The sequence below is a fragment of the Phycodurus eques genome, chromosome 1 (genome assembly GCF_024500275.1).
Source record: "Phycodurus eques isolate BA_2022a chromosome 1, UOR_Pequ_1.1, whole genome shotgun sequence".
NCBI classification, from domain to species: Eukaryota; Metazoa; Chordata; class Actinopteri; order Syngnathiformes; family Syngnathidae; genus Phycodurus; species Phycodurus eques.
The window spans coordinates 36,421,587-36,447,189 of NC_084525.1; the positions used below are offsets into that span (position 1 = coordinate 36,421,587).

Below are 25,603 nucleotides of genomic sequence, written 5' to 3' on the forward strand. Positions count from 1 at the left end.
CTATAGCGGACTGAAGCGCCAAAGAATTGCTCAAGGATCATTTGACCTGGCTACTGTTCGAGGGACTCATGATAAGTTCCAAAAAGGACAAAAAACATTTCCTCGTGAAAGAACACGTGTTGGTAAATGTCTCTTCCTCTTCTGCACCACTCGTATGATTGTCTCATAGTTGTAATTCTGGTTTTGGGGATTCTTCATGCATTTTACTTTTGCTTTGCTTTGTTGAGATTCGTCAATATGCCATCCGGATCAGTGAAATTGCAAAGTATTAAAAAGCTTGGACAGGAGAATCACAGTTATGAGATTACGGATGAAGGTAAAACATCATCAAAGAGAATCGCAGTCGAATCTCAATTAAATTGTAACATATTTTCTATGTTTTGCAGAACGAGCTGGTCCTTACATGTATGTATTATATTTGATTTTATAGTGTGATTATTATTAGTATTATTTTGTATGGGCCATTATTTGAGTACTTTTTGCTGCTACTGTAAATGCAATTTTATTTGAACATACACTCACTAGCCACAACATTATGGATAAAATAATGTGATTCTATGGTGTGGTGAGTTTCCAATATTTTGCGGCCCCTTCATGTAGCTGAATATTATAAAGACCACTTAATATGATGCATGGCTGTAGTAAACCACTGCCAATTCCAATCACAATGCTGAGTCTATTGTTGCAATTAATACCCCTCGGATAGTGTCAATGTTTGTATTTTTTTTAAACACAGACCTGGCAGGGTCACCCATGGCAAACAGGACCTAGGTGAGGGACCAGACAAAGCACGGCTCTAAAAACCCCTATGAAGAAAGAATCAAATGGATCTAGGTTTCCCTTGTCCGGACGTGGGTCACCGGGGCCCCCCTCTGGAGCCAGGCCTGGACGTGGGGCTCGAAGACGAGCGCCTGGTGGCCGAGCCCCATGGGTACAGGCCCGCCCACCAGGCGCTTGCACAGCCCGAAAGCCCGAAAGGGTAACGTGGGTCCCCCTTCCCATGGGCTCACCACCTGTGGGAGGGGCCATAGTGGTCGGGTGTAGTGTGAGCTGGGCGGTGGCCGAAGGCGGGAACCTTGGCAATCCAATCCCCGGCTACAGTAGCTGGCTCCAGGGACGTGGAATGTCACCTCTCTGGCAGGGAAGGAGCCCGAGCTGGTGTGTGAGGTTGAAAAGTTCCGACTAGATATAGTCGGGCTCACCTCCACACACTGCTTGGGCTCTGGTACCAGTCCTATTGAGAGGGGTTGGACTCTTTTCCACTCTGGAGTTGCCCACGGTGAGAGGTAGGTGTAGGTATACTTATTGCCCCCCGGCTCCGCGCATGTACGTTGGGGTTCACCCGTGTGGACAAGAGGGTAGCCTCCCTCCACCTTTGGGTGGGGGGACGGGTCCTGACTGTTGTTTGTGGCTATGCACCAAACAGCAGTTCAGACTACCCACCCTTTTTGGAGCCTTGGAAGGGTTGCTGGAGAGTAATCCTCCTGGGGACTCGATAGCTCTGCTGGGGGACTTCAATGCTCACGTGGACAAAGACAGTGAGACCTGGAAGGGCGTGATTGGGAGGAACACCCCCCGCCAATCAGAACCCGAGTGGTGTTCTGTTGTTGGACTTCTGTGCTCACCATGGATTATCCATAACAAACACCATGTTCAAGCATAAGGGTGTCCACACGTGCACTTGGCACCAGGACACCCTAGGTTGCCGTTCGATGATCGACTTTGTGGTCGTGTCATCGGACTTGCGGCCGCATGTCTTGGACACTCGGGTGAAGAGAGGAGCGGAGCTGTCAAGTGATCACCACCTGGTGGTGACTTGGCTCTGATGGTGGGGCAAGATGCCAGTCCGACCTGGCAGGCCCAAAGGTATTGTGAGGGTCTGCTGGGAACGTCTGGCAGAATCCCTTGTCAGAAGGAGTTTCAACTCCCACATCCGGCAGAACTTCACCCACGTCTCGGGGAAGGCGGGAGACAGAGTCCGAGTGGTCCATGTTCCGCGCCTCCATTGCCGAGGCGGCCGACTGGAGCTGTGGCCGTAAGGTAGTGCCTGTCGTGGCGGCGATCCCCGAACCCGTTGGTGGACACCAGCGATGAGGGATGCTGTCAAGCTGAAGAAGGAGTCCTATTGGGGCTTTTTGGCCTGTGGGACTCCTGAGGCAGCTGATGGGTACAGGCTGACCAAGAGGAATGCAACTTTGGTAGTTGCTGAGGCAAAAACCCGAATGTGGGAGGAGTTCGGTGAGGCCAGGGAGAACGACTTCCGGACGGCTTTGAGGGAATTCTGGTCCACCATCCGTCGTCTCACGAGGGGGGGGGCAGTGCACCATCAACACTCTATATTGTAGGGCTATCCTGGTTGACACGCCTCTGCAACATCGCATGGATATTGGGGACAGTGCCTCTGGTTTGGCAGACTGGGGTGGTGGTCCTCCTTTTTAAGAAAGGGGACAGGAGGGTGTGTTCCAACTTCAGGGGATCACACTCCTCAGCCTCCCTAGTAAGGTCTATTCAGGGGTGCTGGAGAGGAGCGTCCATCGGGAAGTCGAATCTCAGACTCAGTAGGAGCAGTGTGGTTTTCGTCCTGGCCGTGGAACAGTGGACCAGCTCTTCACCCTCGGCAGGGTACTTGAGGGTCCATGGGAGTTCGCCCCATCAGTTTAAATGTGTTGTGTGGACTTGGAGAAGGCGTTCGACCGTGTCTGTCGTGGAGTCCTGTGGTGAGTGCTTCGGGAGTATGGGGTACCGAACCCCGTGATACGGGCTGTTCGGTCCCTGCATGACCGGTGTCAGAGTTTGGTCTGCATTGCCGGCAGTAAGTCAGAGTCGTTTCCGGTGAGGGCTGGACTCCGCCAAGGTGGTCACCGATTCTGTTCATAACTTTTATGATGATGTGGTTCTGTTGGCTTCATCAATACGTGATCTCCAACTCTCACTGGAGCAGTTTGCAGCCGAGTGTGAAGCGACTGGGATAAGAATCAGCTCCTCTAAATACGAGACCATGGTCCTCAGTCGGAAAAAGATGGAGTGCCCTCTCCAGGTCGGGGATGAGATCCTTCCCCAAGTGGAGGAGTTCAAATATCTTGGGGTCTTGTTCACGAGTAAAGGAAGAATGGAACGAGAGATCGACGGGCGGATCGGTGCAGCGTCTGCAGTGATGCAGACTTTGTATCGGTCCATTGTGGTGAAGAAGGAGCGAAGCCGAAAGGCGAAGCTCTCTATTTGCCGGTCGATCTACGTTCCTACCCTCACCTGTGGTCACGAGCTGTGGATCGTGACCGAAAGAACAAGATCACAGATACAAGCGGCCGAAATGAGTTTCCTGCGCAGGGTGTCAGGGGTCTCCCCGAGAGATAGGGTTAGGTCGGTTATCTGGGAGGGACTCAGAGTCTAGCCTCTGCACCTCCGCATCGAGAGGAGCCAGACGAGGTGGCTCGGACATCTGTTTAGGATGCCTCCAGGACGCTTCCCTGGTGAGGTGTTCCTGGCACGTCCCAATGGGAGGAGACCCCGGGGATCACCCAGGACACGCTGGAGAGACTATGTCCCACGCAGGCGAGGCTGGATTTGAACCTGAGTCCTCAAAACTGTGAGGCAGATGTGCTAACCAGTCGTCACCGTGCCGCCTAAAACTGAATAGAATTGCCTAAATTATGCATGTTGTTGCTCATCAGATTATTTGCCTTGCATGTGTTTTGTTTCCATGCAGGACTATGACAACTTCCAAGGAGGACACGTGAGTAGAGCAGTTTAACTCAGGATTCAGTCAACTCAGTCATAAAAAGAAATAAGACGGTAGTATTTTTTTCAAACAGAGGACAATGTGACAAAAAGCAGCCTGCAATAAGAGTTGGCTTCTTCCAGCTGGTAAAATCACAGATGTTGGCTTTCATGTTTTGACTTTTCAGTGTCTGTTGATGCAGCAGTCGTTAATGCAAACGATCTCTTTAATGCATGTATCCAGTTCCGTTTTTCCACATGCAATGAAGTGCTGATGATGGTGGTGGGGAGCATATGCGCCGTGCTGCACGGCTCGGCCCAGCCCCTTATGCTGCTGGTGTTCGGCCTGCTTACTGACACGTTCATCGAGTACGACATTGAGCTGAATGAGCTGAGTGACGAGCGGAAGGAGTGTGTGAACTACACCATCCAGTGGAAGGAGAACTACACTGACACCATGAACCAGTCACACTTGGACTCTATGTCATGTGGGTACGTTGGTAGTTTGAATAATAATAATAATAATTTTTTTTTTTGGTCAAACACGTGTGCACATTACATTTCATGTCTGCATGCTGACTTTCAGGGTACTCGACATCGAATACGAAATGACCAAATTTGCCTTCTATTATGTTGGAATTGGAGCAGCTGTATTCATTTTGGGATACTTTCAGGTTAGTAACTTAACCTAATGTCAGTACCATCTCGGGGTGCTTTCACACCAGCACCTTTTGCTTTATTTTATCAACTACGAGCTCTATCTCCCACCACTGGTCAAGTATGAACACAAGACCATGATCCCACATACAGGTAGTTTCGCGTAATTCATTTGGTATGCTTTTATTTTTTTGTATTGTGTGAAAAAAAAACCTGAAACAACAGGGAAATTGACCAGGTTTACAAACCCGTTGACTTATTCAGAAGAAAAAAAGTGTGGAAGCTACCTTGAATTACTGGTACATCAGTCAGGGGTTTAGGCTTTTTTGCTCTGTGTGCTCTCCTGTCTTACATTTGACGACCTTATGTCTGACAGATCTCTCTGTGGGTGACTGCTGCCGCCAAGCAGATCCAGCTCATAAGGAAAATTTATTTCAGCAAAGTGATGAGGATGGAGATTGGCTGGTTCGACTGCACCTCGGTGGGAGAGCTCAATACGCGCATGTCTGAGTGAGTTGGTCGCTATCTCACTATGTGAGGTATATGGGGGCATCTAATGTCCGCTGACTGCATCATGACATGTCTGTGACAATGCAGTGACATCAACAAGATCAATGACGCCATTGCGGACCAAGTCGCCATTTTTATGCAGCGTTTCACCACCTTTGTGTGCGGCTTCTGCATCGGCTTTGTGAAAGGATGGAAGTTAACGCTGGTGATTGTGGCAGCAAGTCCACTAATTGGCATTGGAGCAGGCCTAATGGCTTTGGTGAGACTCTCCGCCTTCAACGGCTCTTCCTTCATTATGTTTTGACGTTCAGTTCGAAATTAATATGTGTGATGGTTTGCTTGTCCATTGCAAGTACCATAGCACTTTTCGGCATCCTCACATTTGAATATTGAGATGGTAGAATAAGACTGTTATTGATTCTCTGGTAAAGAATCATCACTTCTGTGCTAGAATAGGAATGGAAAGTGAAAAACCCAAAACGATCCCAAAAAATATAAATGAAGACATTTATTTTTACTGAATATCATGTCATCTGTAGTGTGCTGGTTTCTCCTTAAGGAATTCATTGGTGAGTTACTGAATTAAACTCACAGTATTTGCATCGTTGACACTGTTATCACCATCCTGCATGCACACCCTGCAATGGGAACACAAAGAAGATTTGGATGTACCTTTCCAAACTGTACTTTAGTGAACTGAACTGTACAACAGCACTTGGTGGAAATGTGGATTCTTCAGAAGCATTTGGCTCGACATGACTTAACTTCTTTGCTTAAACTTTGTGTCCAGTTTGTGGCTAAGCTGACAGGCATGGAGCTGCAGGCCTATGCTAAAGCGGGTGCCATTGCAGATGAAGTCCTCTCCTCGATCAGAACAGTGGCTGCTTTTGGTGGGGAGAAAAAAGAAGTGCAACGGTATGCTCTATATATATACGCAACTTTTGTTTTTGGTTCAATTTTCTATGAGCTGAATTAAAAAAATATATTTTCTTTTCTATGCACACAGAAGGATGTGTGCATGGTGGGGTTGGGCGGACAACCAGTCATCTGTTGTATCTGTTGTGACCACCATTTGCCTCACACACTGCAACACATCTTCACATAGAGTTGATCCGGTTGTTAATTGTGGCCTGTGGAATGTTGGTACACTACTAATCAGTGGGTGTACAAAGTTACTGGTAATTGGAAGGAACTGGAACATTCTGTATACGCTGAACCAGATTATCCCAAACATGGTCAATTGGTGAGATGACCAGTGAGTATGCTGGCCATTCAAGAGCTGGAATGTTTTCAGTTTCCACGAATTGTGTACAGATTCTTGCAACATGGGGGCGTGCATTATCATGATACAACATGTATTGGTGGTCCTGGATGAATGGCACAACAATGGGCCTCAGGATCTCGTCACGGTATTTCTGTGCATCCAAAAGGCCTTCAGTAAAATGCACCTGTGTTCATTGTTCATAACACTCTGCCTGGCCATACCATAACCCCACCACCACCATGGGTCACTTTATGCATAGCGTTGACATTAGCAAACCACTCACCCACACGATGGCACACACACTTGTCTGCCATCTGCTCTGTACAGTGAAAACTGGAATTCATCTGCGAAGAGAAAACCTCCCCAAAGTGGCAGATGCCATTAAAATTTGTGAGCATTTCCCCACTCAAGTCAGTTACGATGACCGATTGTTGCAGAAGCTATCTAGGTGGCTGGTCTCAGTTTATCTTGGAGGTAAATGTGGAGATCCTGGGCTGCTGTAGTTACACGTGGTCTGTGGTTGTGTGGTCTGCCAAATTCTCTGAAATGTCTTTGGAAACAGCTTACGGTTGAGAAATGAACATTTAATTCCCAGGCAACAGCTCTGGTGGACATTCCTGCAGTCAACATGCCAATTGCAAGCTCCTTCAAAACTTGCGCCATCTGTGGCACTGTGCTGCGTGATACAGCTGCACATTTTAGAGTGGCCTTATAATTGGGTTCAAACCAAGGCACACATATGCAATAATTATGCTGTCTACATCAGTATACTGATATGCCTCACCTGTGAGGTGGATGGATTATCTTGGCAATTTAGATTTAGACAGATTTGTAAATACAATTTGAGAGAAATAGGCCTTTTGTGTACGTAGACGCGGTCTTAGATCTCTAGGTTCAGCTCATGAAAAATGGGACCCAAAACAAGTGTTGCATTTTTTTAAACAAACAAATATTGCAATATTAGTCTTTCAAACTGCTCTAAGTGCTAGAGGACTCTGCATCTTTTTGCAGAATTGTCAAAAAAAAAAAAAAAATAACGGCATTACCAGATAATTAGCAACCCTTTATTGCTCAGTGACTGTTTTCTGTCAATGTCTTTATGTCTCAAAAGTGTTCTCTGTCAATTGACTGTCTGTTGTCGTACTAGTGCAACTCCAACTACCGGAGACAAATTCCTTGTGTGTTTTTTGGACATACTTGGCAAATAAAGAGGATTCTGATTCTTATATTTATTAAAAATATTGAATTAAGAGTGTAGTATGGTCGTCTAGTGGTAGGGAATTTTGCCTCACAGATCTAAAGTTCGCATCTGAGCTCTGGCCTTCCTGTGTATTGTTTGGATATTATCCATGTTTTTGCATCAGTTTTGTTGTGGTACTTCACATTCCAAAAACAGTTAGGTTCATTGAAGACTGTAAATTGTCCATAGGTGTCATTGTGAATGGTTGTTTGTCTGTATGTGCACTGCGATGGGTTGGCGACCAGTTCAGGGTGTTCCCCGCCCCTCCCCAAGTCAGCAAGGCTAGGGTCACTTGCGTCCCTAAGGACGACACGCGCTATAGAACATTTCTGGATGGATGTTGCATTTTGAGTTAAGTTGTTAAATAGTAAACTGCTCTTGTTCCCTCCAGTTACGACAAGAACCTAATCTCAGCACAGCGCTGGGGCATCAGAAAGGGTTTGATCATGGGCTTTTTCACTGGATACATGTGGCTGATTATCTTCCTGTGCTACGGCCTGGCTTTCTGGTATGGATCCAGTCTTGTGATAGACACAGACGAATACTCACCAGGGACACTTCTGCAGGTAACACCTCCCCATCGTGCCAATATTTGAGAATATACAGCTTGTAGAAATTTTTATTGGTCATCTTGGCCCTCAAGCTAATGGGTTAGGCATAGGCAATGAAGAACATATGAGCAAAAGAAGCTGATTTTCTTTTCACAGAAAGTGTCACGTTGCCTGGTGTCAGAATTAGCTACTCATTTTTTGATTCGAGTCGCCACTACAGTACCATGTACAAAGATAAAATGATCTAATAGCCAACACCTGGCAGACGTTACTGTCGGAACAAAACAATATAATAATAATAAGATAGGCTGTTCCTTATATTTACTAGAGCTACTGAAACTTCATTTGAAGAACATGATGAGTAAATGAAAATTGGTGTCCTTGCTACATTTAATGTAAAAAAAAAAGTTGATCACATATTAATTACATAACATTTGGTGTGTTCATTCAAGTTAATTTGTGAATAGAAAACATTATGCATTTGCAAAGGAATTTAATATAATGCATGAACGCTTATAATACATTTCAAGTAATAATTATTAATAGGTTTTAACCTACATTTTGCTGCTCATTAAAAAAACAACCTCTGCTATTGCTGGCCCTTGAGGGGAATGGAAAAAAACATTTGTGGCCCTGTAGCGTTCATCACAGTTGCCCATCCCTTTAATGGGTCATTACATTTCCCCTAAGGTCTTGTTAAAATTTAATATCTGCTACAGTACTATGATGAGGTTTGCTTTTTACTTGGCAAAACGGTAGCTGAGATATATACCATTACAGTTCTTATTTTACTCAAGACATTTGAGACAATTTGAATCGGGCACGCTTCAAAAACAAAATTCATTTAATCCTTTGGGTCTATAAATTAATCCTTTGGGTCTATAAATTGTCACTTTACAGTACAGTGCTACCTATTACATGCATCTGTCGCAAACCTTTCTGGGCCTTTTTGTTTTTCTAGGTATTCTTTGGTGTTCTGATAGCAGCCATGAATTTGGGACAGGCCTCGCCATGTCTGGAGGCATTTGCCGCAGGCCGTGGAGCAGCCACCACCATTTTTGAAACCATTGAAAGGGTATGAAATGTTTGGTGGGCTAACATTGATATTGTCATCCAGCAAAGTTGTTCTATCCGGGCATTATCAAATCTTTTTTTTTTTTTTATTTATTATTTTTTTTTTTTACTTGTCAGGAGCCTGAGATTGACTGTTTATCTGAGGCAGGATATAAACTTGATAGAGTCAACGGTGACCTTGAATTTCATAATGTGACCTTCCACTACCCTTCCCGACCTGAAGTTAAGGTATTTGACTATTTTTTGTAATTGCAATATATTGATGAAGGTATGCTGCTGACTGTGCTGCTGTGTCATCTTCTGCTCAGATCTTGGACAAGCTCAGTGTCTTCGTGAAGTCAGGCGAGACCACAGCCTTTGTTGGGCCGAGCGGGGCTGGGAAAAGCACAGCTGTCCAGCTCATTCAGCGCTTCTACGACCCCAAAGAGGGCATGGTAGGATCGAGACGTACAGTATATATTCACAACTGCAATCTGTATCCGCTTTTGATGCCATCAGGGACTGAAGATTGCTTTTTTTTCACCGTCGTTCTTGTCATTTTTGAAATAACCATCCCCTGAGGATGATAAACTGTTCCATTTGTTTGCCAATTGGTCCAAATAGCCTATTTTTTTCCCCTTTTACTTGATTTGAAGACCTCACTTTTATAATACACTGTGCTTCTGCGGAGAGAAGTAGCCTCTTGTTATTTTAATCTATCATTTTTTCGAAGGGTGGTGTGGGTGATGGGGGTTGGGTTAAGGGGCAAAAAACATTAGAGCAGCAATGTACTTTGGCACAATTATCCACCAATTTTAGTTGGACCAGCTGCTGTCTGCATTTCAGGTGACCCTGGACGGTCATGACATCCGCGGGCTGAACATCCAATGGCTGCGCTCGCTCATCGGTATCGTGGAGCAGGAGCCTGTGCTGTTCGCCACCACCATTGCTGAGAATATACGCTATGGTCGACCTGGCGTCTCAATGGACGACATTGTCACCGCCACCAAAGAGGCCAATGCATACAACTTCATAATGGACCTGCCACAGGTGGCGATCCAATAAACATTTGGAGGACTTGGAGGTTGTTAAAACCTAATTTGCTGTGATTTCACAGAAATTTGACACCCTAGTGGGGGAAGGTGGTGGTCAGATGAGTGGCGGACAGAAGCAACGTATTGCAATCGCCCGGGCACTGGTAAGGAACCCTCGCATCCTGCTGCTTGACATGGCCACCTCTGCCTTGGACAACGAGAGTGAGGCCATGGTACAAGAGGCCTTAGATAAAGTAGGTCTGAACTCTCCCTCAGCAGTCAATTCATTTGGTGTTTCTTTACATAGCGTGAATTTACAGCAATAGTATCACACTACTTTTACATCAAAGAGCCCAACAGTGTGTGGAATTGAGTGTTGATTAACAATCAATCTTGAAACAAAAGGTGCAAAAGGGAGTGCGATACTTGGCTGCAAACAGCAAATTCAGTCTCAACTAATTTGTGGTCTAAAGCAGTGTTCCCTAACCTTCTTTGCACCGCCGACAGGTTAGGAATCGGCATTTTTCTCACGGACCGGCTGTGGTAGCGTGCATGTATTTTATATTACAGCAGAACCTCAGAATTTCAACATAATTCGTTCTTGTCCAATTTGTTCGACCTCCGGAACATTTTTTACCCATAAGAAATAATGTAAATACGTTTAATCCGTTCCCAACTTCCAAATAAAGTTAATTCCTATTTCAATTCCTATTTATGTAAAGAAATGTACACCCTGTATTTAAACAATAAAAAATGCATATTAATTGTAAACATAATAATTCTAAATTGTAAATCAACTTAAATGTGTATCATTTACCTTTTTGGTTGCGGTGTGATGGCATCCGTGGATGGATTTGGAGGGAGGAGATCGCCGTAAATTTGTAAGGCTTTTTCACTGATAATAGCCTCACTGATACTGTCCCCCGCTAACTGTTTTTCTTTGATAAATATCAAAAGTAGCTTCTCCATTTCTTCAATTATCTGTGGCCTTTGCTTTGTAATGCTAGTCACTCCTTTGGCAACATTAGCAGCCTTTATTACATCTTTATTCTTTAGGATAGTCGAAATTGTCGACTTAGCCATACGATACTGGTTAGCAAGATCCGTAACACGCACACCATTTTCATACTTAGCGATTATCTCCTTCCTTAAATCCACTGTGGTTCGCACCACTTTCCTTTCTTCTTTGCTGCTGTCTTTCTTTGGGCCCATGGCAAAGAAAATTGTACTGAAAAATAATCTTGAGAAACACGCAAATGTGATGAGAGTGTTCACGCTATGACTGCCTGACTCGAAATGGGCAGTGGCTCATCTCGGCTAGCGTCCCGTGTGCGTTTGGCATCGCTCGCCTTGGCATCGCTCGGCTTGACTCGGCTACCCCTTCAACGTGCGCTCGGGCTCCGAGAATTTGGTCCAACTCGAAAGCATTTTTTACTCAGATTTTTTGGTCGAAGTCCGATTTGTACGAGTCGCGAGTTGTTCGAATTCTGAGGTTCCACTGTATATATATTAATATTAATTATAGGTAAAAAACCTTTTTGAAATACATTTTAATTGAATGATTATTTAAGTCCATTTTTTCCATTTCCCCATATTGAAACACAGTGTTAATGTTCAATACAACTGTATTTATGATGAACACTTAGACCTACGACACTACTATTTTAATGTTGGTGATTATAGTGGTTCTAGGAAAGCTAAGCATGTTTTAACCACCAGTTAACGACCAACACGTGATGTCAGTTGTAGGAAACTGAGCTACAGCCACACAGACCTCCACTATTCGGGCAGTATAATTCAAAACAGGAGTTCAGAACATTCAGGGGAAACTTCAATGATTTTTTTCCATCATCAATCGAGGAACTTTAGTCAATTGTCCATCCTTGATAGTCACGAGCTGAAAATCCTGATATTTAATCATCTAAAACTTTAATAGTAATCTCACTCTACTGTCAATGGGAGTGCCGCTACTATTACTATTACTGTATTACTACAAATAAGCATGATAAAGCCATCAGTTTTGTTGGCTGCAACTCAGTTTAGCTCAGAGAATAAATGTGCGGAACATGCTTATTCTACATTTTGAATCTGGAGAGTTTATTTAGGAGATGTTGCATAATTAAAAAGGACTACAGTACATTGAAACTCATTAATTGCTATACAGTCAACACAATATTGATAAGTAATGCAGTCGAGTGTAACAATTTTAGCTTGTGTTTCTTGTAATTGAGGCTGTTTTCTTCAGCACAACAGCTATTATTCCCAAACTGCCTTTTTCATTTAATCATTCATGCTGAAGGTACGCCTGGGACGGACCACCATCTCCATCGCCCACCGGCTGTCCACTATAAAGAACGCTGATGTGATTGTGGGGTTTGAGCATGGCAAGGCAGTCGAGAGGGGCAAGCATAGTGAGCTACTGGACAGGAAGGGTGTCTACTTCACCCTTGTCACCTTGCAGAGCCAAGGAGACAAGGCCCTCAACGAGAAGGCTCGGCAAAGTTGGTTCTCGACTTACTGATTCCCACAAACATGTTTTACCTCCACTCACAATCCTTACCGTTCTCAGTGGCCGAAAATGAGGAGGTCGCACCAGAGAAGCTCAGCCTGTCCAGAGCCGGCAGCTATCGGGCCAGCATGAGGTATCACAACACAACCACCTTTCCAATTTGTATACCACTTAGGCTGTTCAGGTACACAGGCAAGCCAGAGTCGATTCCAGCCGACTTCGGGTGACAGATGTGATACACCCTTGACCAATCACAGGACTGACACATAGACCATCGTTAACACTCGAGATTTCACATTTTAACACACATCCAAACCCATTATTTTTGCTGAAAGGCAGTTGTGCTCATTAACCCATGTGTCTCATCCAACTGCACAGTCCTAACTGTGTATCTAGATTGGCTAATTACCTCCTCTTAGTGTGAAACTCATTGTTAGTTAACAGAATTACACATAAACTACATTTGCAGGAAGATTTGTGGAATGGTTGCACGTGCATGCGAGAATGCATAAAATTATGTTCATGATACAAATAAACATGCAGATGAGGTAAATTATTTTCTTTTCAATGTGTCAGTTCCCAGTAGATCTGTTTGCCTCTGCCCAAGAATACAAACAATGAATCGAATCATAATGTTTTGGATCATTCTTCATGAACCAAAAAGTAGCCTGCTAATTGCTAAAAATACAGCGCTGCACGAGTTTTTTTTTTTTTTTAAAACATTTGTTTGGGGAATTAAATTTCTCTTTTTGCTCTTTCACTAGGCTAGTTGACTGTGTTTTAATGACAAGATTTCCTGTTGACCTTTGAGTTAATCAGAGATCCGTGTCTTTTGTGTATGGTTGTTGATTCAAAATAAAAAGTCTTCATTCTTTGGGGCCTGTACACGCTTGTTTGAAAGAGCCTCCATCCGCCAGAGATCCCGATCCCAGCTATCCAATCTGATTCCGGAATCTTCCGTTCCCATTGTCGGAGAGCTGGGCCCCAGAGCCTATGCAGTTTCTCAAGCAGACAAATCCAAGGTGGGTACGTGAGTGGGTGTGATGGCCTCTGATAAATGTGTGGGTGGATGGGCATTTAATGTATTCGCTTTACTCCAGAACTACAAGGTTTGTTAAATGTCTTCACACTGTGATGCTGAATATTCAGAATGCCATCGAAGAGGAAGATGAGGAGGACCCAGTGGAACCAGCACCAGTTGCCAGGATCTTGAAGTACAACTTACCTGAGTGGCCTTACATGCTTTTTGGATCTTTGGGGGCAGCTGTGAACGGAGGAGTCAACCCTGTCTACTCGCTGCTTTTCAGTCAAATCTTGGCGGTGAGGTTACGTTATGATGGCACTATTTCTAGATGGCAATAGTCAAGTGCTCATGTGTCTCTTTTATTTGTGTGTGCAGACTTTCTCAGTTACAGATACTGTAGCTCAGAGAAAGGAGATTCATAGCATCTGCCTATTCTTTGTCATGGTCGGCGTTGTCTCTTTCTTCACTCAAATGCTGCAGGTAAAGTTACAGTTGGCTTGAGCAAGAATGATTGCTTTTGTCTCCTTTCTGCTTCAAGGCTGGGAAGGTCATGAAAGACCAAAACTAACACCAGTGATCCAGGATTTCCTGTTATGCTGAGGGTCGCTGTTATTGTTATTATTGTTATTAATTTATTAGTCTTGGGACAGACCTCAAATTAATCACATGATGGACTAGCTCCCTCAGTTACCCCTCAATCTTTATTGTTGATCTCATAAAGGCATGTTGGACAATTAAATGTTTCTAAATTTGTGGGAAGTTTGGAGAAGACACTTTTCTGTCCCAGTATGACCTTGCACAAATGCACAAAGCAAGGTCCATAAAGGCAAACTTGGATGACTTTGGTGTGGAAGAACCTGAACACAAAAAGTGAGCCAGGTCTTCTTTTCCAACCTTAGTCACTGCTGATCCCAAACATTTCTTTTGGGACGAATGGACAGAAATTGCCAAGGCACACTCCATAATGTAGTCTAAACTCATTATTTTCTCATGTAGGGCCCTTGGCGTCTTCATTTTTGTTTATTTTGTCTGTACGTCTTCAAGGGTTACGCCTTCTCCAAGTCTGGAGAGCTGCTCACCCGCAGGTTACGTCGCCTAGGTTTCCACGCCATGCTTGGCCAGGAGATCGGTTGGTTTGATGATCACAAAAACAGCCCTGGAGCTCTGACCACACGACTGGCGACTGACGCCTCACAAGTTCAAGGGGTGAGGCATGGACAAACAATGACAGAGACACCGCAGTCTAATAAATTACTATATTTGTATCAAAATTAGAGTCAAGCATACAATTTTGTACTACAAAAGTGGCAAAAGGCACAATGTTTTACATACTGTACAGTGGGACCTTTACGGTCGAACACAATCCAATCCAGGAAACTGTTTTTTTTGTACAGCTTTCAAAACAGTTTTCAACACAGGGGAAAAAAAAAATATATATATATATATAAATATCCATCCATCCTTTTTCCTTACCGCTTATCCTCACGGGCTACTGGAGCCTATCCCATCTATCTTTGGGCGGGGTACACCCTGAACCGGTTGCCAGCCAATCGCAGGGCACATAGAAACAAACAATCATTCGCACTCACACCTACGGGCAACTTAAAGTCGTCAATTAACCTACCACGCATGTTTTTGGGATGTGGGAGGAAACCGGAGTGCCCCGGGAAAACCCACACAGGCAGAACATGCAAACTCCACACAGGCGGGGCCAGGGATTGAACCCCGGTCCGCAGAACTGTGAGGCAGACGCTCTAACCAGTTTGTACCATGCCACCTATATATATATATATATATATATATATATATATATATATATATATATATATATACATATATGTATGTATATATATATACATATATATATATATATATATATATATATATATATATATATATATATATATATATATATATATATATATATATATATATATATATACATATATATATACTGTTCCAATACTTTTGAAGTGGAGTGTCATCAAATCAAGGTTAAGTTGAAAGAAACAGTAAATACTAAATGAAATGACTCTACAGAGTGCACAAACTTCCTTCTCCAAAGGCCACTGGCTCCCAGATCGGCATGATAGTCAACTCTCTGACCAACATTGGGGTGGCCATCCTCATGTCCTTCTACTTCAGCTGGAAGCTCACACTGCTCATCCTGTGCTTCCTGCCCTTCATCGCTCTGTCAGGGGGTTTCCAGGCCAAGATGCTCACTGGATTTGCCAAGCAGGATAAACAAGCTATGGAGGCTGCAGGACAGGTCAGAATCCAGTTAGATTGATATGGCAAATGGGAAATGACCTCACATTGAAAAGGCAGATTTTGACAGTAATCCTGCTTCAGTTCCAGTATATAAGTGACAATAGCTGGGGTACCTCCTGAGAGGAGCTGCGTTTATTTTTAGCTCTTGGTTTCAGCTTCCCTTTGCACACGTGGCTCTGTGGTGCTGTCACTGGGTGCAACAAGCCCCCTACCAGACTGTACTAACTGGAAAGGCTGGCAATGATGTTTGAAGCTCCGTTGACGCACACACACAGGAAAACAGACCTAGCAATCTCACTGCCAAAGAAAAAGTTATCAAAAGTCAAATTGTTCTCAACTTTCTTTACATAATTAATTATATAATGAAAGTTAAGAAAACACAATGTGGGTTTTTCAGAAAATCAAATATAGAACAATATCGACAGTAGTTGTGGATTTTCACTCCACATCACACCTTAACCCCTTTTATGCACTTTGCAGATTTCTGGTGAAGCCCTCAATAACATTCGCACAATTGCTGGTCTTGGAAAGGAGAGAAATTTTGTGGAAACGTATAATGCACAGTTGGATGCTCCATACCAGGCAGCCCTGAAGAAGGCTAACGTCTACGGGGGTTGTTACGGTTTCGCCCAATGTGTCATCTTCCTGACCAACTCCGCCTCCTATCGGTTTGGGGGCTACTTGGTTCGCCAAGAAGGGCTCCATTTCAGTTTGGTGTTCAGGTATGAGACACAGAGAGTTACCGCTGACAAAATACAAAATGACGGATAAAATGTCCCAGATGTTTGTGAGTCGAGGTGTGAGCTGCTTCTCAAGTTAACTGAGGAGTAGCAGAGGACTTCAGGGCAGGCGCAGTAGCTTAAAAAATACTGAAAAAAGAATTCATCTATTTCAACCAGCAAAGCTAAGTTCAGCTTTGTTGAATTGATCGCTTTCTAGTTCCCATGATAAGAGTAGTTTTATGTTCTCTGACGGGAGGCTCACGGTTCTACACTCTAAAAAGCCCGGAACTCTCCTTTTTTTCGTGGCAAATGAGCACTTATTTTATCTTGTGCAGGGTCATTTCTGCCATTGTCACCAGCGGCACAGCCCTGGGAAGAGCCTCATCCTTCACCCCTGACTATGCCAAGGCCAAGATTTCAGCTGCACGTTTCTTCCAGCTGCTGGACCGAATGCCCAAGATTAGTGTCTACAGTGACAAAGGAGATCAATGGGTATGTGGTCTCATATTCAGATGTTTGTTATGTGCTATGATGCCATGTTGGTTGTACCAAATAATTAATAATAAACAATGCCCACCAACTTGCCAAATTCGGGTCACTTTTCACTGTGGCAGGTAGCACAGCCAATCCCACTAGCCACTTTTGCCTACATGATATGATAGCGTGCTATAGCAACCAGTCTACGTGCCTACATGGAGGCCATGTTGGTGAGGGCAACCTCCCCATTAAAGGCAACGCATGTACACTGAAAATAAATCAGAACTTGCTCATTTCGCAATCGATTTTTATGAGGTTTACTTTTTTTTCTGTCAGTGTTAAACCATTTGCTCATACAGAACATTGGAAAAAGAGCCTAAATATATTCTGACCTATGAAAGGTTATTCTAAGTTCCATTCTAATTGTACATGATTGTTAAATTTTTGGTTCCATTTTAAATTCTACTAAACTTTTAAATTCTACTAAACATTTACAGCTAAAAATATTAAAGGCAGGAGTATTCGTTCCTACCCTCACCTATGGTCATGAGCTGTGGGTCGTGACCGAAAGAACGAGATCCCGGATACAAGCGGCCTAAATGAGTTTCCTCCGCAGGGTGTCCGGGCTCTCCCTTAGAGATAGGGTGAGAAGCTCGGTCATCCGGGAGGATCTCAGAGTCGAGCCGCTGCTCCTCCGCATTGAGAGGAGCCAGATGAGGTGGCTGGGGCATCTGATTCGGATGCCTCCCGGACACCTCCCTGGTGAGGTGTTCTGGGCACGTCCCACCGGGAGGAGACCCCGGGGACGACCCAGGACACGCTGGAGAGACTACGTCCTTCGGCTGGCCTGGGAACGCCTCGGGATCCCTCCGGAAGAGCTGGATGAAGTGGCTGGGGAGAGGGAAGTCTGGGCGTCCCTGCTAAAGCTATTGCCCCCGCGACCCGACCCGGATAAGCGGTAGAAAATGGATGGATGGATGGACTATCGTATACAGTATAAACATCATGAAAATTGTCAGGGATGCTAGTAAGAGCTGCAAAGTTTATTAAAAGTTAAATGTACTCTTATCTTAATTGTCTTTAGTTTCAGTTTGCACATCCCTTAAACACTTCAAGCTGGAAGCTAATAAATAAGAGGAGCTGCTTTCTGGTGCAATAAATGCAATGTACATATGATACAATTAGTCAAGTAATCAGGAAAAAGTTCAATCAACAAGTACTTACTTGTACTCAAGTAAGAGTACTGTTACTTTAGAATAATATGACTCAGGTGAAAGTAAAAACTAGTCATCCAATATTTACTTGAGTAAGAAAGTACTCAATGAAAAAACTACTCAAGAGTAACTTGAGTAACTTCTGATTTATTTATTTTTAAAAATCAGAGCATGAACATCAAATAAAATAATTTTAAAAAATTATACATGGGAGTCGACACACACCTGCCACGATTAAAAATGTTAACTGCCCAAAAACCAACAAGACATGCTTTGGACCCTACAGAAACATTATTTGCTTTATTCACTTAAATGACTTCATGAAGAAGCTGTTTGCTGAACAGACTTAGTGATTGTGTGTGCGTGTATGACACCATAGGATAGGGCTAGTGTTGCCATATCCACTGCCAAAACAACAATAGAAACATCTGCAACTTTCCGCAAGGTGTTTTCTCAAGTTAGAAGTGGGCTGAAATGTCAAAGTTTGGGCAGTCACAATTTAAGATCTACATGACAAAGCTGTTCTTTTTTGGAGTCTGGAAAGTAAACACACTCGCATGGCTGTTTTTTTCCCCCAAAAAAATTTCCATTTTGCTTGGCTCGCGAAGGCTACGTGCGTGGTCATGTGACTGCCTTATGTCGCTTGATTGGTGGACTTCAGTCAAACATCACTGTGGTAACGTTGGATTGGCGCAAAGGCGCCCTTTGCGTAAGTCGAAGATGGTGTCTAAAAATAGACGCGCACATGCAAGAATGGATAAATAAAAGTAGCGAACGGCATGTCGATCATTGTAATGGAGTAAAAGTATCCATCCTCCTTCACATAAATACTCAAGTAAAAGTAAAAAGTACATTGCATAATAAGTACTCTGAAAAGTGCAGTTTATCGAAAATGCTACTTGAGTAAATGTAACGGAGTAAATGTAATATGTTTCTACCCACCTCGGATCAACACCCACTGTCACGGTTGGGGTTTGGTCGAAGGCGAGGAACGCAAGGCAAGAACATGGAGGACCCAAGTGCAGGGAAGCAGGGAGGCAACGCAGTAGTGCAGGAGTATATAAATAATTATATTTAATTCCTAAAACAAAGGAAAACAAAGATCATGAAAAAGTCTAAATACTAAATTAACAAAGTCCAAAATCTAAACAAAAAGTAACAAAGAAACACTTGAGTGAACCCAAAACAAGAAAAAAGACATGCCTGGTGAAATAACTGCGCGACAACTGGCGACTATGACATGGTAAAGACATGTAACAACGACAATGAATCGACAAGAATTGAAAGAAACCAGGGAACTGAATACAAACAGATTGACGAGACAACGAGGAACACCTGGACAAGACACGAGTGGCTGGAGAGAGCTGATTGGTCGACACAAGGTAGACGAGAACAGGTGTACACAACAACCTAATGAGCACACGACAAACATGGAACACAGGAAAACATGGAACAAAACTAAACACAACCCAAACCAAAACGCAGACCGACACCCACCACCCATCCCCCCGGTGATGAATGCATTTTTTTGTGGCTAGTAAAAATGTTGAGTGGCTAGTTACTGGGAAACCAGTGGTCACAGTGGCTGGTGAGCTAAAAAGTTAATGTCAAGCGCGGCTGGGTATGGAATTTTTTTTTTATAATTTTAACTTGACTTTGTGTACGAAAACTGCAAAAAAGTAAACTTAGTTTGTCACATTTTACCCATTAAATTACTCAATGTTTGTCCCCCAAAATTACATTAATATTAATTGAGGCGTTTATTGAAATACATAAATCAAGATAAAGCACAGGCCAGAGAACTAAAAAGGAAAATAATTTTACATCATTATTACTTTTTTAAAATTCTTAACATGCTGGTGAGGCACTGCCTCCCCTGCCTAATAAACGTGGTACTACACTGCAGAAACGCAACTCTTATTTCGGAGTCTCTGAAGTATTTCAAAAAATGTTTTAACTAAGTGTACCTATGTCCATCATGTGAATGTCCGTAAGTAGTACTGTATTACAAATCCGCGATATCGTGAGGGCGCGAAGGCTGAACCGCAATATGGCAGGGAACACTGTATTCTCAAAACAAAATGAAACAAAACCTTTGCACTCCTTTTGTTTGCCCCACCCCCACCTTTTTTTTTTTATTACCAGGAAAGCTTCCAAGGCAACATTGAGTTCATTGACTGCAAGTTCACTTACCCCACCCGACCCGACATCCAGGTCCTCAATGGACTGAATGTGACAGTGAAGACTGGCCAGACGTTGGCCTTTGTGGGTAGCAGCGGCTGTGGGAAGAGCACCAGCGTGCAGCTTCTGGAAAGGTTTTATGACCCCGACAAGGGCAGAGTGGTGAGGTGGACTCAGCTAAATGCTGTGCATGATCATTGCTTTCACAATATTGTACTTTTCTACATTCCATTCAGCAAAATTGAATATTGTTTTCAAGTACTATTACAAACACATCTTCCAATGTAAGACCTGGGTTCCCACATATGGATACAGTTAGTTGATAGGTCAGCTATACAGTACACACAACATACATAACACCATTTTTTTACACTTACATTGTTATAAACATGACAGCTATTTATGTCTAAGTTCAGCAAATATTTGAACAATTATTTTCTTTAATCCATTGTGCTCAATGTTTCACTTTTTGTTGGTCAAATGTTGTTCCTGGTAATGTCTAGTTTGTCCGACAAAACCGAGGTCGAAATATATAGCTTTCAGCATTAAATAGTCGAGGCAGATAATGACCTTTTATAAAATGGGAAATATGTTGCTTTGGAATAAATCTTAAGGCATCACTGAGAAACTTGTCAAACAATGACTGCTGGACATTTAAAGTAGTTCTAAATCTCCAATTCTTGCTTGCATTTAAGTCAGACAATTTTGCAATGTGTGTCCTGGGAGCACTTATCTATATTGGAGGTTGACTCTCGTGCCAGAGAGAAATCACTGCCAAGATGTAAAAGGTCTTAATGGAGCTGGAAGTGCCTTGGGAACTCATAGTCCTGATTCTGGGAGATTTAAAAAGAGAAATTACACAGTTAGAAGGCACATTACCTAAAAGCTCATTAAGTCCATTGTATGACTACTTTTGATTATAGCACTGTCTCCTACTAATGGTAAACTCAATTGCCTCTTGCAGCTGATCGATGGTCGCGACTCGACTCTCGTCAACGTGCCTTTCCTGCGATCCAAAATTGGCATCGTGTCCCAGGAGCCAATCTTGTTTGACTGCAGTATCTTGGAAAACATCAAGTATGGTGACAACTCGCGGGACATCAGCATGGACGAGGTCATCTCTGCTGCCAGGAAATCGCAGCTACACGACTTTGTCATGTCTCTACCTGAGGTAGGTTCCTGTTTGCAGAAGGAGAGCTGTGGACTCATAAGGATGGTTGGAGCAAATAGCATAGAGGCTAAATACAGGGAATAGTTTGTTTGAATGTTCAGGTGAATCGGTCAAACAAATCAGAAGGCGGATAAACAAAGGCAGCAATAACAGATGACAGAAAGGGAGCCCTTCCACCGTAACTTGGGTACCTACAAAAAGAGGTTTTGTTTTTGAGCAGTGTGTGTTTAGGCTTTTGTTTTATATTTTCACACACCATTAACACATTATTAGAATATCCAAAAATGTACCACCACTGGACCATCATTGAGGTAATGGTTATAAGATTGTAACCTATTACAAGCTTTTATAATGAATGCCAAAAGAAAAAAATGGAATCTCTGTCAAATTTTATTCAAATTTAACAAAATATTCAGACATTCAGATCTCTGATTTGTTTGATTTGTGAATAAATGTTCTCAGAGGAAATGATGTATGTTAATGTTTTGGAAAGGGTCTGTACGTGTAGAAAAAAACTCCACTAATAGACAAAGGATCATGCAAGACAAAGGTTTCTTCTGTTGTTTTGTCCAATTATAGAGGTGTAGTATTCCTTTATGGTATGCTTATATTATATGTATATTAAGGACAAAACGGGATGGACATGAGAAAACGTGGGGGGATGGGGAAACGTGATGCCTGGCCAGATTTTTTAATTGCCAGGAAATATGCCACACTACTTACAGTCCGGATGAGAAACCTTGTCGGCCGTAGTAAAATGGGGTGAATGCACCAAAACACGACAGTGGTAATATGGCATAATAAAACTAGGAGGTGGCGGCAGAAAAAACATTGAGTGATTTTTTCAGTTCTGAGGACCCGGGTTCAATCCCCCTCCCACATCCCAAAAACATGCACAGTAGGTTAATTGACGACTCTAAATTGCCCGTAGGTGTGAATTTGAGTGCGAATGGTTATTTGTTTGTATGTGCCCTGCGATTGGCTGGCAACCAGTTCGGGGTGTACCCCGCCTCCTGCCCGATGATAGCTGGGATAGGCTCCAGCACGCCCGCGACCCTAGTGAGGATAAAGCGGTACAGAAAATGGATGGATGGATGGAACGATCCGTTTGGGATTCGCTAGTCATTAGTTTCTGTCAGAAAATGGATGGATGGATGGATGGATGGAAAACTAGGAGGTGGTTGTTAGTGGTACAGGAAGAATATGACTTTCCTTGGCATCTCACGGCCCTTTCAAATTTTGTCACATCCTGCCTCATTTGGTGCGTGCGTTTTGTCATGCTTCTCATGGCATGTGTATGGTAGCCATTGATTCTGGTGTGTGACGGTTTACCAGCCACGGGGGGGATACAGCCGTTGCGTTCTACCATGGTCTGACATGGCGAATAGGGTCGGGGAGGTGGTATAAAACCATGGCAGCTACATTTGACTCTGCCATGGTCCCAAACTTGTTTCAAAGCTGCCCGGCGACAATTAGTTGATCAGAGTGTGAAAAATGTGTCAGAATCCATCAGAATGTGACTGGCTGGGAGGGAATTTAATGCCATCCGTGATAGACCGCAGGCTGAACATTAGCCCCCTTTTGAGCCTCCAGGACTCAAAGGCCCCTTCCCCCATGGTCCATCACATGACCGTGATAGACTGTGAGAAAACTTAGTAAGGGAGACAAAATACAGCCAAAATCCCATGCCACATTACCTTTCGGGCAAATGGGGATGCTGTGGCTGCCGGGAACACAATGTAAGCGTAACATAAAATTGTACAAGAACATAAGAGGTTTTCAGAGGTCCCATTGTATCTCAGTAAAGTCACCGTAGAATGAAGGCTGTGTTTGAAATCACTCCCTCTATACTATAGTGTCACATATGATGAGTTTGTAATGCTGCTGTGTAGTGAGCATAAGTTAACCCCGATATACTTGTAGTGCCCTCAGTATATCCCACAATGCATCTTGAAAAGTAGTGAACCATGATGCACACGAGAAAATCAAATGGATCCCATGCAACATTGTGCCAGTACAGAATGGTTTTTGTCTTTTGCGTCTGTGGTATTGTAAAATCTTTGGCATGAGACAACTTCATGAGTTGTGCTGCAAAAATGTCTTAATTAGAGCAACACATGTCAACACGGAGGGACATAAAGTGGTTTGTTGGAGCCCTTACACAGTAACTTTATCGTGTAAAATGCACTCAGCTTAAAACAATATAACTGATTTATTTGTTCAATATTTAGTACAGAGGTTCCACCAGCTGATGTTGATCCAATACATGGTAAATATGCGTCACCAATGACGTACTTAACGGCATGCCTGAGTAGTGTTTGAAAATGATTTTTCATACCACTGAAGAGTCAACTACAGTACAGTAGTCCACTGTGTAAAATTCCCATAGTGAATAAGGAGTAGAGAATGAGCAATAACTTTATGGTGCCCGTGTTGGCGCTTATTAAATTTTTTTAGATGTAGTATGTACGAAACTGCTCCTCATTTTAGGTGACTCATGATTTCACAGGTGACAGGTCTAAGGCTGTCACTGATGGTGTAGTGGTACACTCGTCTGACTTTGGTGCAGGCAGCGTGGGTTCAGTTCCCACTCAGTGGCGTTGTGAATGTGAGTGCGAATGGTTGTCCGTGTCTATATGTGCCCTGCGACTGACTGGCGACCAGTTCAGGGTGTAGTCCGCCTTTCGCCCGAAGTCAGCTGGGATAGGCTCCAGCGTCCCGCGACCCTAACCAGGATAAGCGGTGTTGAAAATGGATGGATGGAGGTCTAAGGCTTGGCGAAGCGTTAAGTGCTCCTGCTCGATGAACCAGCTGTAACTGCAGAATGAAGACTATGCGTCATACGCTGATCTCATTGTATGATTTTTTTTTTCCCTGCTCAGAAATACGACACAAACGTGGGTGCACAGGGTTCTCAGTTATCTCGAGGTCAGAAACAACGCATTGCCATTGCCAGGGCAATCATCCGTGATCCCAAGATCCTGCTCCTGGATGAAGCCACCTCAGCACTGGACACAGAGAGTGAGAAGGCAAGTTGCAAAATTAATGACTCAATATGCAGATTGAGTCATGCATAGCTGCTTGATATTCTCTGGTTGCAGGCAGCAGGAAGAGCTGTCATTATCGACATCATTAACGTCATTATTTTTCCTACCAACTATATATTCATACGTGTTGTGGATCTGCTAATGCAGTCACTGAAGCAGTGGGCTGTCAGTAATCAAGGATGATTGTGAAATTGCTATTATTATGTCGGTTGCAGCGGCACGGTGGACGACTGGTTAGAGCGTCTGCCTCACAGTTCTGAGGACAGGGGTTCAATCTCCGGCCCCGCCTGTGTGGAGTTTGCATGTTCTCCCCGTGCCTGCGTGGGTTTTCTCCGGGCACTCCGGTTTCCTCACACATCCCAAAAACATGCATGCTAGGTTAATTGACAACTCTAAATTGCCCGTAGGTGTGAATGTGAGTGCGACTGGTTGTTTGTTTGTATGTGCCCTGCGATTGGCTGGCAACCAGTTCAGGGTGTACCCCGCCTCCTGCCCGATGATAGCTGGGATAGGCTCCAGGATGCCCGCGACCCTAGTGAGGAGAAGCGGCTCAGAAAATGGAAGGATGGATGGATGTCGGTTGCATGTCGATGATTTCTCTCCCCCGTGTGTCTTTGTTTACTCGCCTCGCTCGCCACAGACGGTGCAAGCGGCGCTGGACAAAGCTCGAGAGGGCAGGACCTGCATCGTTATCGCCCACCGTCTGTCCACCATTCAGAACTCCGACATCATTGCTGTCATGTCCCGAGGCTACGTGATTGAAAAGGGAACACACGACCATCTCATGGCCCTGAAGGGTGCTTACTACAAGCTGGTCACCACTGGAGCACCAATCAGCTAACGGCTCTCTGAGAGTGTCACCCATTGGAAACACGTGTGATGAGCAGAGAGTTATTGTCTGAGGTGACAAGGCCAAGTACATGCTAAATGAACATCAAAAAGTAACTTGAATCTTTTTCAC

At 43.8% G+C, this 25,603-nt stretch overlaps 1 protein-coding gene across 1 annotated transcript; it reads left to right on the forward strand.

The window, feature by feature from the left end:
- The first annotated feature begins 236 nt into the window (after positions 1 to 236).
- Positions 237 to 25,603, forward strand: LOC133414116 (bile salt export pump-like). The gene is made up of 28 exons (XM_061699265.1): positions 237 to 316; positions 387 to 405; positions 3,707 to 3,733; positions 3,813 to 3,864; positions 3,962 to 4,209; positions 4,304 to 4,391; positions 4,751 to 4,884; positions 4,972 to 5,143; positions 5,675 to 5,799; positions 7,780 to 7,954; positions 8,901 to 9,014; positions 9,131 to 9,241; positions 9,322 to 9,447; positions 9,839 to 10,042; positions 10,110 to 10,280; positions 12,326 to 12,527; positions 12,623 to 12,668; positions 13,437 to 13,557; positions 13,685 to 13,855; positions 13,935 to 14,039; positions 14,604 to 14,765; positions 15,625 to 15,828; positions 16,311 to 16,552; positions 16,888 to 17,044; positions 20,389 to 20,586; positions 21,389 to 21,595; positions 24,478 to 24,624; positions 25,283 to 25,603. The coding sequence occupies exons 1-28, from the start codon at positions 238 to 240 to the stop codon at positions 25,481 to 25,483; spliced, it is 4,008 nt and encodes a 1,335-aa protein (XP_061555249.1). The 5' UTR covers position 237; the 3' UTR covers positions 25,484 to 25,603.

Excerpts from the sequence above, each read along its gene's own strand:
- LOC133414116 (XM_061699265.1), top strand. The coding sequence starts at position 238 with ATGCCATCCGGATCAGTGAAATTGCAAAGTATTAAAAAGCTTGGACAG. Across the intron at positions 13,856-13,934 it reads TTTTCAGTCAAATCTTGGCG|ACTTTCTCAGTTACAGATAC; the intron begins GTGAGGTTACGT and ends TTGTGTGTGCAG. Across the intron at positions 16,553-16,887 it reads CATTTCAGTTTGGTGTTCAG|GGTCATTTCTGCCATTGTCA; the intron begins GTATGAGACACA and ends TATCTTGTGCAG.